The following is a 17900-nucleotide window of genomic DNA, read 5'->3' as shown; positions in this document are numbered from 1 at the left end:
CCACAATACAAGTACTTTTCTTGATTTTAATAAGGAATTTGTAAATTGTAATCTTGCAATATGCATTGTCATCAGTGAAACCCAATTCACCTGGGGTTGCTGATGATCTCATGGAAACTAGTGTTCATTTCCTTATGTGTGGCATGTTCCTCTTTTCTCAATCTTCATAAGTAGATGGATCCATCTAGGGCATCTAATTGTTCAGCAGCTGGAGAAGAGGTCACTGAGGCGCCAGCAAAGCACAAACCAAAAAACACCATGTGTTCCAAAAATACCCTACTGCTCGTGGCTCTTCTCATAGCTTCTGCAATTCTCACTGCAAACTGCGGTAAGTATGACACCAGAGTCATATGTAATTAATACTTTTGAGATCCAAAGAAAACAGGGTGTGCGTACAAATAATTACACAGGAATTAGCTTAGCTTTCTAAGGTTAAGATCTATTTGGGTTATTATAAGTAACTCTTTTATCAAATAATGAGTTTTGCATTATGCAAGTTGAATGTTAATTGCAAGCTAAATAAGATATATGAAGCCCACTAACACTCTAAAACACTAAAAATCTTTCAGAAAATAATCATGCCTATATTCTGAAATATAGAGGCGTGTTTTGCCCTACTAGGCAATGCCGTTTGGTTAATAAGGTCTGTTTTATTCAGACTGATCTTTAGAACTGTTTCTTCGAACCTATTGAGTAGGATTGTTATTCTGGACGTGTAATATAAAATCTCAGAATGTTCTGCCTTAATAATAATTCTACCCTTTGTATTGTATCATGCACAGACATTGGAAAGAGTGTTAACTGCTGCACCAAGGTGTCCTCAGCCAAACCCAAAGTCGCCATAGAAGATTACTTCATACAAAAACAAGATCTTCCCTGTGTTGAAGCCGTCGTGTAAGTATCATGATATAGGGATGTATACACCAATTATTACTTGCTAGTCATCAGAAAGGGAGCCATTATTAGTTAGAGTTATTTAGTTGTTAGTGACACTCTATTACTACAACCAAGTGTTACATGGGGTGCCTTTGAGCTTGTTTGCCTTTGATGTGACATCAGTGCAGGGTGCTAACTCTGACCTTGTCCCAAAAACCAAAAGTTATGGAGCTGGCCAAGTGGAATATTCTAGCAGAGACCAGACCCCCTCATCATGTTCTTAGCAGGGATAGCTATTAATAACTATACTAATTAATAACTACACCTCCAATCATCATCAGCCAGTCTATTATTAACACTTGTGGCCTAACAGCTGTCACCCTCTCGAATCTCTCTCTAATCTGCATGTTTTGTTCTAACAGTTATGCTTAAATGTAAATTTTATTTTAATTTTTTTATTATTCTGTTCTGATTTCAGATTCGTCTCACAGCAGGGGACAATTCACTGCTGCAGACCAAACCTACCATGGGTTAACAAGAAGATAAAAGAAATCAGGTAAGGTCAACAGGGCAAAACCAGTAACAATAGAACTATTAACCTAATTATTAAAATAAATACTTAATTGTAACTTGAGAACAGCTCATTGCTTATCTCTGCTTTGGATAATTAGTTATAAATTCACTCATATAGAGTAGTATCAACAATAGAAACCTTTCCAAGTTTTCCAAGTGAGTAAGAGCTAAAGAGAGCCTTCTCCTCTAGGAGGCTTCTTAGTTTTAGATGTCACCATCATTCACTTTTTGAATGACTCCTCATCACTTGATGCCATCTGATAATTTTTTGGTAGAGGTTTGGGCCAGTGACTCAAATGTGATGTATAGGTCACCACTTTTTTTCTGTTGGGTTTGTATCTTATGCTGTAAATACACCATTCTACCCATGTCCTATGAGTCTGACACCCCCTGCCTAAAAGAATAACCCCTTTTTTGGAGCTTTAGTTGTCTAGCTCTCTCTGAAACAGTCTTGTCCAAGAAGAAACACTCCCTGCAAACATGGGTTTTGCATTTATTTGCTTCTTTATGAGGACCCCAGAGGCCCCGAGTTAACCCAATTTACTCATTGTAATTTTACATTTTTATTTTTTTTTTCAGGAAAAAGAAAGGAGAATTACAAAATGAAAATTAAGACAGCCAACAAAATAGAAAAGAGATTCCGCAGTTCAAGGACTATTAAAATATTAAACTTTCTATGAACCATACTTCTTTAAGCACCTTCTATTAGATCGTGTATTAATGTTTATACATTTTACATAATTTATATTGTTATTTAAGTTGGAGTGAGTTTGCTCCTTTAAGCATTTACTTAATTTATTTTCAGTACGTTTAAATCTACAAATTGGGAAAATGTATATTTATTATCATTAAGATGTTTGCACAAGGACAGCAAAAATAGCTCTCCGGTTATTACTGAACTGTAGACCACGGGATCCTAAGGTACCTGAGGATTTGGAGAGTTGTGGTTCAAGGACAGTTGAAGACAAAAGATAAATCAGAATTTAATGTGTTTTAGACGCTCTAGATCAGTTTCCCAAACCTGTACCCCAGGAATGATGATATCTGGATAGCTTATCGAAAGCACAGGTCTAAATTCTGACATTAATATGTCTAACTGCGCTCTTTAGTGAAGCCTTCCTAGTTGGATTAATGAGAATATTTGCTTTAGCTACTTCTTCATTCCATGTCACCCAATATATATACTTTTAGTGAAGTTCATACTGTTGGCGGTAGGTATTGTATTATGTGTATTGTACACCCTAAATTATCACAATGCATTATGTTTTGCTGGCGTGCCGTATTCTATCTTTAATGACCACAGTGTGTCTAAGAACACATTTTGTTTTATTATAAAAAAAAGTTATTTTGGTGCAAAGTTTAAAAATGTGTTATTATAACCATAACAAATAACCTGCTTAGGAAAAAGGCCAATGGTTGCCATGCAAACTTTGCATCAAAATTCAATTTTACACAAAAAAACCATTTTTCCTTTCTTATTATCAAAAGTTGAACTGAATTTATTTTGTTTGGTGCAAAACTTGTTTAAGTTGTGCATAACGACTGTGTATTTCTACAAACATTAGATATATCCGTGTTTGCTTTAATTTAAATGTAGAGGGAGTATTTATTTTATAATTTAATGGAAAATAAGAATAGTATTGATGTTTGGGATATTATAATTTTTCAACACTGCATTGAACAGCTATAAAAAACAGTATTTGTATGTGCATTTAACACAAACACAATAAATATTTATTTCCTATAAACTGATAGTTGCTCTGTCTTTTTTTTCTTGTTTAAAATTACAAAGATACATATAGTTGTTAATATATGGTGTATGATTTGTAATTAAAATTGATGGATAATTAATAAAAGACAACAATATCAAGTTTTACAATATGTTTATTATATTAATAGGTAATTTACCTTTATGGGGGGGGTCAGTGACATTTTCTAGCCTACACAATTTAATTTAAAAATGATTATTCTGCTTTTTATATACATATTAGTGACTTTAAGAGCTGCATAATAATGTAAATTAAGCTTTTGCTGGGTGTTAGTGCAACACAAAATGTGAGGGCAACTCGCAGACACACTCGCAGACACACTCGCAGACACACTCGCAGATACACTCGAGCGCATGCTTCTGCCACTGTCTTGAAATATGCTAAAGAAAGGAAGCGGTAATGTGGATGTGGTTAAAAAGTTCCAAGAAGCAGAACTTACATGTAATTTACTTTAACTCATTAGATTTAGTTACAATCATACTCCGGGGAAGTTAATTGAAACTATTTACAAACCAAATGTATCCAAATTTCCCAAAAGGTTAGTAAAAAATTAAGAATGGCTTTATTTCCCTGTGATATACGGTGCACGTTTGATTAAACAATGTATGTTCAATGCCATGTATCCCCACCAACGAAGATAGTACATGAAAGGCTTTGGTAAGTACTGTGATATGCGTTCTTCAACTGCAAGAAAGGGAAAATGTGCTAACTTGGTTAAAATGCAAGTCACGACTCCCTCTGCCGTCCATATTTGAACCAGGCTTTGGCTGGTAGAAGAAGCCAATCACCGCCAGCAAAGCGCTCCCATTAAGATAATGGAACTGGCCTGTGGAGAGTATAATGGGTTTCCTGTACTGGTAAGCAGGGGGTGTATTTGGCCAAATGCATATTTTGCAAGCCAAGGGCAGGAGAAGTGCAGAATATATAAAAAGGGTCACCTAAATCCCTCTATGAATTTGGATGCAAGAAAGGTAAGATTTGCAATTGATGGCAGGAGTTTTTTCTTATTTTTACTAGTTTGTCATAACGATAGATTACTCATAAGAGCACATTCCAAATAGCAAAGCTTTTGTGTCATCTGTCATATGTCACTATTCCAGCATAAATCTCTATTGCTTTTCCCTGCAATGGAAAATTCATACTTCAAAGATGTATTACAGTGTATCTTAAAAACATTAAAAACCATACAATAATTTCTCTTCTATCCTGTGTCCTTCTGTGCTTTGATATTATTTTTAAAATTTGAATTTCATTCATCAAATTTTTTTTACATATTAAATAGATCTAAGCCAGATTGTGCAACAGAAACTTTTTTCTAAATTTTAAAAAAGAATAATAATTATTCCTGCAAGCTATTCCGACATTCCACATGCACACGTTCCAGCCGGGAAACTGGAAACAAACACAAACACAAGGGCAAGAAAGAAATGTGCGTAGCTGCCAGAGTAGGCTGCAAGGGGGGCTGATAACAATCAGATGAGTAACTGTGGTAACAAAGAAGTAAGGCAATTTATGAGTCAGCCTAATACAAAGATGATAAGGGCTGCTCGTTAGTCCTCAGCTGAGAAACGATGACACTTTGTGCCCAAACAGCTAGTCTCTAACATCAATTGTCCCCAAACAGCTTAACAATGCCATCTTTTACCCCATAAAGCTCAACAGTGCTATATTTGTGTCCAAACAGCTTAACAGTACCATCCTTCTTCCCAACCAGCTTGTCTCTGACATCTTTGTCCCTAAACAGATTAACAATGCACTATTTGTCCCCAGGCAGCTTGTCTCTATAATGTTTGTTCTGAAACAGCTTAACGGTGCCAACCTTATCCATGCTTAAACACTTATACATATAAATTCATGCTAATACACACATAACATATATACATGCTAACATAAGAACACTTATAGACTCTAACGTACATACAGTCATACATACATTCTCCCGTTGCTTCCTCTCTCCCTTATTCCCTCACTCATTCCCTTACATCACCCAGAGCTTTCCCTCCGGCAACCCAGGGTATTTATCTAGGTGCACATAAGCATGTTTTAGGCAGCTGTTCCACACCAAAAATATTCCAAAGCTGGTGGTAAAAAATGCAATTTAAAATATTCATGTACAAAAAAACCTCACAGTTTGCATTTAGCACCATCCCACGAGTTCTGCAAATATGGGACATTGTGGTGTCTAACTTGGAACAAGCACATTTCAACTGTAGATTTTTTTTTATCAACGATTTATTTACACAATTGTTTTTATGAGAGGTATAAAGTTAAGCAAATTTGAATTGCAACTAATAAAAGGGCAAATTTTATCAAGTCTTTCATACTGATGGTCTTCTTTGGGCAAAACTTGCCACCTACATAGGCATTCACCAACCTAATCAGCCGCCCACCAAAAAAAACTTAAAATAAAATTTAGAGCACACACTTAACTATACTAACATACTTGCTAACTAAATATACGTTAAACCACACAAACGTACATATTGGTAATTTGCACCACACAATTACATTCAGAAATTAAACTAAACTTAGATCTAATGACACCCTACTCAATAACTGGACTTACCAGCTAAAGTAATCATAACCGTAAAATTCCTCACTAAGTAACCCTAACACTAAAATCCCCTGCTAAATAAACCAAAAGTATGTTAGTAAAGGAAATATCCAATACATTGGAAGTCTCTGTGTTTTACCTGCTTCCCCCAAGTCTCCAGATCACCATGATCTGTCTCTGGGTTGCAAGAGCAGCATTTAGGCATGACCATGCCCCATCCTATTCCTTTCCCAATCCCATATGGCTTTAAGATATCTAGAGTTAGCTTCTCTCATATCAACAAGTAGCCTTGCCCATCCTGCTGCTATCCCTATCTCCTGGCAAAGTCCCCCCCAAAAAAGAGAAGGATGACCTGGGAGGTTGACATGTTTGTCAGTACTCTTCTGTACACTGATTATTTTTATTATTATCTTTTATTTATATAGCGCCAACAATTTACGCAGCACTTCTTACAATACATATATTCAAGGGGTATGACAATGCGTATGACAATGCGTTATACATGAGAGTATAAACCTGCAATGCGTTAAATTTGTATAATCAGCTTGTGGTGTGATTTTTTACCTCAATATTGTGGAAATGAAAATATTAACATTGTTTCGCAAATAGTTTTTAATTTCTTTAGGACAGTTATAGGGGAAATACTGCCATCTCTTGGTAAAATGGATTATTTCTCATTAAATCGAGGGAATTCCAATGGATTCTAAGTAAACACAAGAAATGTATAAACACACATAGGACAACAGATAAGAATCATTCGGCCCATCTAGTCTGGTCATTTTTTCTGATGTAAGACTCAAATCTCAATCAGTCCTCGATCTTATCTTGGAATAGTGATAGCTTTATGCCTATCCAATACAGACTTAAACCTCTTTCTCTATTATCCTCTACCACTTCTGATAGGAGGCTGTTCTATGTATTTAACACCCTCTAAGTTAAGTAAACCTTCCTTACATATGAATCCATGATGTCTGTGCCCCTAAATGCCTTGTCTGTGACATATTTGCACCCAAATAGCTTGTTTGAGCCATCTTTGCCACCAAAAAAGATGAGTAACATACGGGTGGTGCGGAGTGGGAGGCCCAGACCATTTGTTTTGTAAAGGGCCCCATAACTACTAATAGAAGCCCTATGGGGCCACAAGCTGTCTGAATAGCCGAATGCATATTCGGTTGGTACGCTGTCCGCATGTGTGCCACCAACGGCAAAGTTGGAAAGCATGGGCTCTGCCTCAGTCTCCAGAAGTGTGAGTGTCGGTGTCACAGGCGGTCAGACGCTGCTCCAGTCTTCCAGGTAAACCTTCACTACTTCTAAAGCATTACATTATGGCTCCACCCTTTGTGGCTCCACCTTCTTGTAGCTCCACCCCCACCGGCCCACAACCATGGCTGGTATTTTTTGAGGAAAAGGTGGCAACCTTACTTACTCATGAATTGTAGGCAGGCTGCTATCGAGGATTGTATGAAGGTAACCTTTCCTGGAGTAAGTTTGTCCCTCAGAGGCTATTAATAGCTATCGTTTCAAAGCAACACTGACCAATAAAAAGAGTAATAAATACTCCACGCATCATTTAAAAGGAACATATGACACAAATAAGAACCCAGGAAATACTAGAAACGTCAGGGAATGAACGCCACACATTATGTTCAGACAGTTTCTTGGTAAAACAGAAACACACCATGGGTCTGTGGGCATAAAGTGTGACTTTCATTTAAATGTTTCTCGAAGCTGCCAGGAAGTTACATCACTCAGACCGTCCACAACGACAATGTTAAGTGTTCATATGTATCCGCAAGACAAGGTGCTAGATTCACATTATTGATGCTTCTAACATGTAAAATACATGTAAAAAAAGTCAAATTAATACACTATTAATCATTACATATATCACAAATGCTTTTTCCGTTTGTATGACACACAGTTTTAGGTGTTTTGAATTCTTTTTGTTAGACGGAAAGTATATCGGATATATAGCAAAGGGCAACATTTCCATATAACTCTAATTAACAGGGTTTATTTTCTAAATGCTACAGGGTTGTTCCTAAACAATTCTGGAAATATATGAGGGAAATGTTCTTCTCTATGTTGGTTGCTACCACAGTGGAGACAGCGAGATCTAACGGACAGCTTCCTACCTATGTGAAAAACACTATTATATCTTGGGACACAGACCAGGACATTGGTGCAAGTGATGCAAAGTGCTCATTTATTTTGGAAATTAATACATCATTACATCATTTTATTTAACATCTAATGGTATGATTGCAAGAAAATAATAAAAATCCATTGTCTAACGGATATTCTCAGGTATGATCAATATGTGAGGCGTATTTTGAAATGACTTTCTCCATGACATCGGTACGGACACATGTCTCATCAAACATGTGTGAGGAGAAAGAGATATATATCAGAGGCAGAACGATTAGGACAATTCCCAGGAAAAATTGGAGAAGCCACACAAGCTGTTGACCAGCATCAAGAAGTTGGTTTGTGGGTTTATTCTTCTTCTTGTAACCCCTCCTGCTACCCGGAATGAACCTGCGTCAAGAAGCAAATCAAATTGTCATGTAAGCGGGGCATGGATCGAGGATGGCTAAGCAGGGCAGTCATTAAATACCAGGGGACCAGGAGCAAGCTCTCCAGACCAACCTTACCAGCTACCAGCACAGCTCTTTTATATATATATATATAAAAAAAATAATAATCTAAAATAGAGAAGTTAGAATGACTTTGTTTCTCTGTGACATGCCGTTGAAGTTTAAACAATGTATACATTTTAACGTTTAATGTGTTTTAAATATATATATATTGTAACAATGCATCAGTTGTAATTAAATATATAGAACATGAAGGAAATAAAGCCCAGTGTAAGCAGATATAAAGCAGAACATTTAAAATGGACTGTTCAATGCCCATACATCACCGCCAACCAAGAATGTACATGAAAGGTTTTGCTAAGTACTGTGATATGTATTCTTTAACTGCAAGAAACAGAAAAGGCGCTAACTTAAAATGCAAGTCACGACTCCATCTGCCGTCCATATTTGAACCAGGGTTTGGCTGGTAGAAGAGGCCAATCACCGCCAGCAAAGCGCTCCCATTAAAATAATGGAACTGGCCAGTGGAGAGTATAATGGGTTTCCTGTACTGGTAAGCAGGGGGTGTATTTGGCCGAATGCGTATTCTGCAAGCCAAGGAGATGAGGGCAGGAGAAGTGCAGAATATATAAAAAGGATCACCTAAATCCCTCTATGAATTTGGATGCAAAAAATGTAAATATAATGGTGGGTATAGTGATAGATTATTCAGAAGATCACATTCTAAAAATCAAGTAACAAACCTTTTGTGCTGCCTGGCAGAACATTGCCATGTCTCTATTCCAGCGCCTCTCTCTATTCCAGCGCCTCTCTCTATTCCAGCGCCTCTCTCTATTCCAGCGCCTCTCTCTATTGCTTTTTCCTGCAATAGAAAATTCATACTTCAGAGATCTATTTATTTCAGTGTATCTTAAAAATATTAAACACCATATAAAGATTTATCTTCTATTCTGTGTTTTACTGTGCTTTGATATTTGCATCATCCATAAAATGTTATTATATATATATATATATATATATATATATATATATATATATATATATATATATTAATGAGGTCTAAAACAGACTGTGCAACAGAACCCTTTTTTCTAAATATAATATACATATTTATATATATATATATATATATATATATATATATATTATTATTATTATTAATTCACACAAGTTGTTCTGACATTCCACATACACATGTTCCAGCAGGAAAACAAAAATAGAACTTGTCCTAGTAAATGTATAGCATGTGGTTATAGAGAATTGAATGAAGGTAACCTCTCCCATACATAGATAAAATGAGCAATAAAATAGAAAGGAAAAAGTAGGAAGCACCACCTAACATTATATATTTCCCATGTTTCATTTGACTGATACAGTAAGATTTCAGAAATGGTTATAGTTCTAACAAATCAATACAGCCAAATACTGTGTTAAAAACTAATAAGACTAAAGTCATATACCGTACCTCATCTATTGGCCTCGCCATTCTCTTTGAAGGCATCGCTTCAAACTGACTCCCCTGTGTCTGGAAATCTGAGTGTACTTAGCATCAACAATGACATCATAATAGATAGCATAGATGATATCACACAGTTGTACTGCCAGGGGCCTTGTTTCTTACTGATCCATGCTGGACAATTTCTACATTAAATTGTGCCAAAGCATTAAATCAAAACTGAACAAAAAATGTTTTTACTTTTACCAAGATAAAACAAGAACATAAATACCAAGAAGAATTAGAGAAGATATGAAATTAAAAATCCTAAACAATATTTTGTCTTAAACACTCTCATATTGAAAACCCAAAATATGCAAACCGAAGTGAGCATCATTCCGCCTGTTTTATCATATAGTCGTATAAGACGTATTTTACAATCGGTTACACTTGAGGGAATCAGCATTTTCACTTTGTCATCCCTTACAAAAAAATGACTGCAGTTTTACTGCATTTGTACTTCACTGTACTGCAGTTGTACTGCAGTTATTTTTGTACGGAAGTACAAATGCAATAAAGCTGCAGTACATTGAAGTACAACTGTAGGTTTGCAATATAAAAAAAAAAAGTGCGGTAAATGTGCAGTAAAACTGCAGTACAGTGAAGTACAAATGCAGTAAAACTGCAGTAAATGTGCAGTAATACTGCAGTAAAAGTGCAGTATTGCAGTTTTTTCATGTCCAAAAAATAGCAGTATTACTTCAGAAAAACTGCAGTAATTTTTCGTAAAGGGATTTATTGCACCCACACAAACCTTATATCATTTTTTCTTTTTCAGGAAATCTAGGGCTTTCTTCTGAAAATATCCTCATTTTTATATGATATAAGTTATTTTGAGTGAACAAAAACTTAAAAAACATATTTTTCTCAGTGTCACCGTGGATTTCTTCATCAGAATATGTGCAAATACCGGTAGCCAGACATACAAATATGGCTATAAGTATAGATATCAGACTTTTAATAATATCACTACATTTATTTATAAAGTATCGCCAGTCTAAACGTCTACTTATGTGAGCATTTGTGGATGGCCTCAATGTATGTAGTTTCACTATGGATGGCAGATGCTCCATAGACTATAATTGTCTCAAATGATGTTATGTATCTCTCTACCATATAATGAGCGCGTGCAGTGCATGCAGATATTCTTCATACATGTTCCAGCTCCGGACAGTGTGGCTTTTAATAGTAAAACAGAACTTGTCATAACTCGAATTTACTCATGAATTGTAGGCAGGCTGCTATAGAAAGTTGTATGAAGGTAACCTCTCCTTGAGTAAGTTTGTTCCTCAGAGGCATCTTAAAAACTTTTCTCTTTAATAAAACACTGAGGTTTATAGATAAAATCAGAGAGAAAAAAGAAAGGAAGAAATAGGGAGCATCGCCTAACATGATATCACAACGGGGTCACAAGAGTAATAAATACCCCACACAATATTTTAAAAGGAACATATGACACAAATAGGAACCCAGGAAATACTAGAAACGTCAGGGAATGAACGCCACACATTATGTTCAGACTGTTTTTTGGTAAAACAGAAACACACCATGGGTCTGTGGGCATAAAGTGTGACTTCCATTTAAATGTTTCTCGAAGCTGCCAGGAAGTCACATCACTCAAACCGTCCACAACGACAATGTTAAGTGTTCGTATGTATCCGCGAGACAAGGTGCTAGATTCACATTATTGCTCAGCCACTTCAATAAAAACAATCTGGCACCTTCTGGCTTGGGGGGCAGTTATAGACTGAGTGGCACAGGGCCCATTGACCCTACCAATAACTAATCTAAGCACTACAACCAGGAGAAGGATTCTGGCCCAGGGGCAGGTAACACCAATTGGGGTCGCTTGCCCCCCTCAGTAAAATACATGTGCATTTTTCTACACACACTCTCATACACAAATTTACACACTCATGCTCTTATGACACGTATGTCAAGTTAAGCACGTGATAATAAGGATTCTTCTCATAAGAAAGTAATTTTACTTAAAAACAGAGAAGTGGTTACTTCACAGAAACATCTGATTTTTAGCAGTATGGTGAAACAACGAATCAGGCTAATTAAATGCACATTGTGCTTATTGTCCTACATTCACTGCCCGTCTTTTTCCTCATCAGTTTAATAATAACTTAGTAAAATGTAAAACAGACACAGACGATAGCGCGAAATCATTTAATATGAGCGGCCTGTGGTTTTTGTCCACCCCATCTTATCAGGATTTTCAGACCAGAGGCCCACTGGGCATTTGCTTGGTGTGCACGATGGCCAGCCGGACCTGTTTGTAAATGTCTAGTCTGCACCTGACATTCATCATGGTATCTAAGGTGGCAGCGTCCTAAACGTATGACTTAGTATTTAGAGTGCAATATTATTCTTCAAACCCGCTAAGTATTAAAAAAGTGAGCTATGTTATTTTAAAAGCTGCGAGGAGATCATGCATGTGCCAAGACTACCCGTATACCTGGTACGGGGGTTAACTATCTCATTAAATCTGAGTACCTCTAGAAGAAATACAATGGTTGAGTAATTTATCCTATGTCGAGTATTGGTAAGTAAGAAAGTGGACATTTTAAAGAAGGCTTAACATGTAATGCTATTTTTTCCATCTTGCTGATATTTCCTCTGGCTTACCCCTTCCTCAGAAGGAGGAGGTGAGAAATCAAGACCTATATCTTTGTACATGCGCATGTAATGACTATCAGTTATTTCTTAACAGCATTGGTGCAGGATGAATCCACATAGCACAATATTCAGAATGTATTTACTGCTCACCATTCTTTTTTGTTCTGCTCTTCTAAGCTCCGGAAGATCCAATATTGACTGTAAGTATTCTATTTCCATGTCATTGAGATGAAAATGTCATTGAGACTTCTAAATGGTTGCTTTGAATCTAGTTTTCTTTAGTATTTTGGGAAAGAATACCAGTTGACCTGATCATGGGTCTATGTCTATTATGTACCATTATACATTTTTCTTTGTAGAAAATTATATATTTTTGTCCTGTACCTTCTCACTGCAACTACAAGAGCTACCCCAGCCTAGTGTTTGTAGCAGTTTGCGCTGTTGTGTATTTACCACGGATAGCAAAGTAGGTGATATTAAAAAGGTAGCTAAAACATTTGTATTGTGAATGTCTTCTCACTCTCCTCATTCACAACAATTTTTGCTATACTCTTCTTATGAAAAACGTTTTCCATTGGAAAGTTTGCGAATTCTTTTAGTATATTAAAATGTGTGAAACCATATCACTACCATTTCCAGGTAACTTATCCACGTTATGAAAAAGGTTAGAGCAACAATTGTATGGAACATATACTTGACAGACGATAGTAACCATTCACCCCATGCAGCCCATTTCTTCATTCTGTGAAACCCTCAGAACTTCTTCAGTCCTTGGTCTTGTCTTGGATTCAGGATATCCATATGCCTCTCCCACGTAAATTCCCTTGCTGTAGTAACTTCTATAAATATTAATCTAATGCCACATACATTCTGCAATTTTGAGGGCATTCAATTTTAGGTATATTATTTTTATCAGCTGAAAAGTATTGTTTTAGAAGGGATACAGCTGCTATCACATAGGTCCGCCAATGGAAATAACTGGAGCCACCTGGTAAATTGCCATAAAGTGGGACAGAGTTGTTACACTAGTTGGCATAGTTTATTTACTAAGCTATATTATAACAAAACTGACTATTTCCCCTCCTTGAAGACTGTTTCGTGTATTGAGCTCACCCTCAGTGGTGGTAAGCAAGTGATCTTTCTAACATAACATCTCAGCTTCTGCTTCTCCGCGTATAGACTACGACCTACTAAAATGTTCCTTCATTTGAAAAATATTTCCCACTCTCTTCTTTCTCATCGCAGATATATATAATGAGATCCCTTAGTCTTTCTTGGTGAATGTTATTCTAGAAACCACCGTTCTAGCAGCACATTTGTGAGACCACCTACCTCTTTCTGCAACCCAGCACCACCCTGCACTTGTCTTCCATTTTGTTACAATTCCATAACTTTTTACTTTTCTATAACATTATTATGTAGTCTTGCAAAGGTTTTAATACTAACAGAACTGAAATCTCTTTTGGCTCTGAGAACAGATCCGGACAAGCCATAATCTTCAGAAAGAGCTTTACAATCTACATCATAGCAAAAGCCAAAAACTGAATTCAACACTATTAAAAAATCTAAATCACGCACACATCACCCCCAAAGTTTTTTCACCCTGCCACCACTCCCAAGCTTAATGTCTTTTAGAGGGCATAGTGAACAAAACAGAAACCCATGAGTACCTAAGACATCCTAGTGCATTTCACTACGGCCCTTTTTACCCGATGTACACACAGCCCTAACCCCGCAGGCCAAGCCTGAAGTTACGGAAACAAAATCATTTAAGGTTTTCCAAATAGCAAAGAGACACTGAAGCTATAACCTTTTCACTACTTACTATAAGAGTAAACTCACCAAACAGGTTAAGCATTTTCTCAAATCTATATTTAAAGAAATAATGTTTGCTCTCACATTGCAGACAGAAGACCAATCGAAATCAGAATCACCTGCTGTACGGAAGTATCAAAGGCGAAGATTAATGATGTGATAATCAGCTTCAGAATACAGCATGGTAATAAAAACTGCGCCCACGCTGTCATGTAAGTAAAACCTGCAGCATGTATGAAACGCCCCATCCAAAAGGCCATAGATGAGGTTCTATTCCTGAGATAGAATTACTGCCGAGATTAATTAGATATAGAAATTTAAAAGATTCTATTCTTAACCATTTCCTTACCCATCAGGTCCTGTATAGGTAAACAGCTTAACCAGGCTTGTTTAGAGACATTTGGTTTAGTTCTAGTTATAGCTAGCAGAGAAGGGCTTTTATGTGAGCCTATCAACGCCGCTATTTTGCAAGATTATTGTGATATCATGTATATATTTTCACACTCACATTTAAAAAAATGATAATATATATTAATTCAAGTGTCTTTACTACGTTACTTTAGCTAGCAGGATACAACTGTGATAAGACACTAATTGGACAATGAAAGTCACACTATTTTGGCATCTTGTTGTATTCAAGAATCATTGATACACAGATCATTGTTAATAATCTTGACTTTGCAGATTTCGTACTGAGAAAAATGGGTCCTTCTGCAGTGACCCCAAAGCCAAGTGGGTGCAGAGGAAAATTCAAAACATGAAAAAGAGTGCCACCAGAAAGCAGTAAAAAAGGAAAGGCAAAAGCTTAGAAAAGCAGCACCTGTGAGTATGCAAAATATATAGAAGCCGATACTATGGCGGACAATACCTTTTCTGCCCCATATATGTCATTTAAGTCAGTCTTTCAGATTATTATAGTCTTTGAAGAAGTAACAAATTTCCAATTTTGATATAGTACGGTCATGAGTGCTGTCAGTTTTATAATCCACTCGGAGAAGTCAGAAAATCTAACATGATCTGCTCATGGTGACGCAAGAAACAAGCGTCTGTGCAACTTGGTGTCAATGCTTCCTAATGCCCCCTGCATTGTAGAGCACTTGAATATGTAAGCCTATAGGGGGATAGACCTCATGCATCTTCTTTGGGGAGTAGGGGGTTACTTGAGGGTTGGGGTGTTAAAATATTAAAGTAATATAGTAAATAGCAAAGGAAAATAATGTGAGATTAGCAACATTGCTGCCGGAAGAAGGAAAAACCACAAAGATGATATGAGCAAAAAGTGATAAGGAGATAAGAGAAATAGCATAAAGAGCAATGGGGGACAGAGATTGGTGGACATAAGGACTAAGTGAAGTGGAGGTATCGGAAGGACCAGTATTAACAGATTAACAAAAAAAATGAGAGAATAGGTAAAAAAAAAAAAAATTAAAAAAGTTTTGAAAATGGAGATAGAACTTTGGCAGGAAGAAACAAAGAGACACTGGAACCAATAAACTTTGTGTCACTCTTTCCTAAAAGGTACGACTGCCCCTTTATGTTGAGTAAAGAATTGATGAGACAAATTGGAACAAATGAAAGAAAAGATTAATTTGATAAAAGGAAAGGAGGTGCATCACCTTCAAAATGCTGCATTACAGAATTATTGTCTAATTTTTTTTTAAATTTATTTTCCAGATAACAACTCCATCAATCTACTTTATTTACTGAAATAAAAACTAATTTGAGGACGAACTGATGCAGAATTCTTTGCACTGCAATCAAAAGAGGCCCGAAAAGCTTATTTAGCTTTACATCTTTTCGTTGTTGGTCTGATAAAAGTGTTAACCATGGATCGAGGCTACAGATCTTCAGCTGGGCAGCTATTTATATTTATATGCTAATTGTGTATTTGTTATTTTTATTTATTTATTTAATCACTTGACAAAATATTTATTTTGTTTTTTCATATAAGTTATGACTACTAGGGAAATTTTAGCCCTCAATAATAAGATGACAGATGACAAACTGTTTATGTTAGAACCAAGCATTACGATATTCCACTGTTCAATTCACATTTACAAGTAAATTTGTAAATCTGTAAATTATTGGAGATTAAGCATAAAGGCAAAAGTATTGAAAGTGGTATGTTACGATATTTTTAATAATTATTCTGCTATGGCAACAGTGTGATTTGTATTATTTATCTTTTAGTAATAATAATTAAGAATAATAAAACAGAACATGTTTGAAAAAAAGTGTCAATAGTCCATCTCAACTCCTAAACATAAATAAACAGGAGAGAGAGAGTGAGTGAGTGAGTGAGAGTGTGAGAGAGAGAGAGAGATTATCCGGTATCACACTACAATAAGGCACACATTACTCCAGCGATACACCATAAATCCCAGGCAAGATGGACCACCGCTACTGGAAACAAGAATACAAGTGAGATCGCTTCAAAGCAGCACCACATGACTCCTGTCATCGTGTTTCCAGTGCAAGACATCGGGTTCAATCAAACAGCTCTGTATAGGTTATTCCATCTGGATTGTAAGCCGTGCTACAATATTACCAGCCTCAGCGGTTATAATACACTATCCACAGCTATGGAGACAAAATAGTACATAAACTCCACGTTAGATGTCATAAAATTACTTCAGCTCCAAGAAGAACACAGGTGCCACAAAAATAATGCCAATTAGGGTTTCACTTGTACGCAGACTTCATCCAAGGCTTCCCCCAAAAATTTTTGCTGGGATATATAAGTGTATCACTGTATTTTACAGTCACATTACGTGTGCGTATAAACCTCAAGAAATGTCTTTATAAACTATTTAAACAAAATAGCTTCTTAATAAAAAAATGTCTTATTAAATCAAGGCAGTAACTGTTAACAGATCCCATAGAAACATTCTAGACACTTTACGATTGTTGCTTTCTTTTGTTTTTACGGTAATATGCACTTGCAGATGCTACCATTTTGGATTGTTTATAATAATGTATACAGTACATTCCTCCACATTCTATTGGCATAGAGGGATAATATTCTCACAGGAATATTTAATTCAGAACTCTGGAGCCTATCATATTCATTAACATTCACATCCCCTTCATTTATTCAGATGTGCATGAATGTAATTGTCTTACAAATGCCTACAGCTATATAAAAGTGTCCTGTAAGACTGTATGTTAATGAATCATCTGCTATATTTGTGAGTAAAATTGTTTTAAATTGTGTCTTGTTTCAGGAGTAACTTTTAAATAATAATAATGCAATATATAGCATTTAGCTGGGCAGGTGTGAAAAGGTGCGAGTGCATATAAGAGGATTCTGTAGAATCCACACATGTATGTGCGAATGGGCAACACGGACATTTAATGAAGCCATGCAGCTGGCATGTGCATTAAAGTGCATTTCATGGCTGGGCTGTCTCTTTATCTAGCTGGCAGGAAACATAAAGCTTTCACCTCCTTGAGATCTCTCGCTCAGCTCAGCCTTTGTTGAACCTAACTGGGTTTGACACCTTATAATGATAGTTTCGTTTGCCTGCTAACTTCCTTAAACCCCCCCCCCCCGAGAAGTAGATACACACACACACACATACACACACACACACACT

At 36.4% G+C, this 17900-nt stretch overlaps 1 protein-coding gene and 1 long non-coding RNA gene across 2 annotated transcripts; one reads left to right on the top strand and one right to left on the bottom strand.

Moving 5' to 3' along the window:
- The first annotated feature begins 214 nt into the window (after positions 1–214).
- LOC128483541 (C-C motif chemokine 4-like) lies at positions 215–2093 on the top strand. Its single transcript, XM_053459764.1, has 4 exons — positions 215–328; positions 783–894; positions 1355–1432; positions 2029–2093. Exons 1-4 carry the CDS (start codon positions 259–261, stop codon positions 2060–2062), a joined length of 294 nt encoding a protein of 97 aa, XP_053315739.1. The 5' UTR covers positions 215–258; the 3' UTR covers positions 2063–2093.
- Positions 2094–7957: 5864 nt separating this feature from the next.
- Positions 7958–9213, bottom strand: LOC128483542 (uncharacterized). The gene is made up of 2 exons (XR_008351079.1): positions 9113–9213; positions 7958–8310 (listed from the first exon to the last, which is right to left on the bottom strand). It is a non-coding gene; the product is annotated as an uncharacterized LOC128483542 (long non-coding RNA).
- Between the last annotated feature and the right edge of the window lie 8687 nt (positions 9214–17900).

This window comes from Spea bombifrons, chromosome 3 (genome assembly GCF_027358695.1).
Source record: "Spea bombifrons isolate aSpeBom1 chromosome 3, aSpeBom1.2.pri, whole genome shotgun sequence".
NCBI lineage: Eukaryota > Metazoa > Chordata > Amphibia > Anura > Pelobatidae > Spea > Spea bombifrons.
Note: the sequence above shows the minus strand (reverse complement) of the source record. Positions and strands in the feature narration are given on the sequence as shown.

What these genes read in the sequence shown, in the direction of transcription:
- LOC128483541 (XM_053459764.1), top strand. Translation starts at nt 259, where the DNA reads ATGTGTTCCAAAAATACCCTACTGCTCGTGGCTCTTCTCATAGCTTCT. An exon ending in AATTCTCACTGCAAACTGCG is followed by an intron (nt 329 to 782) that starts GTAAGTATGACA and finishes TATCATGCACAG; the next exon opens with ACATTGGAAAGAGTGTTAAC. An exon ending in CCCTGTGTTGAAGCCGTCGT is followed by an intron (nt 895 to 1,354) that starts GTAAGTATCATG and finishes TTCTGATTTCAG; the next exon opens with ATTCGTCTCACAGCAGGGGA.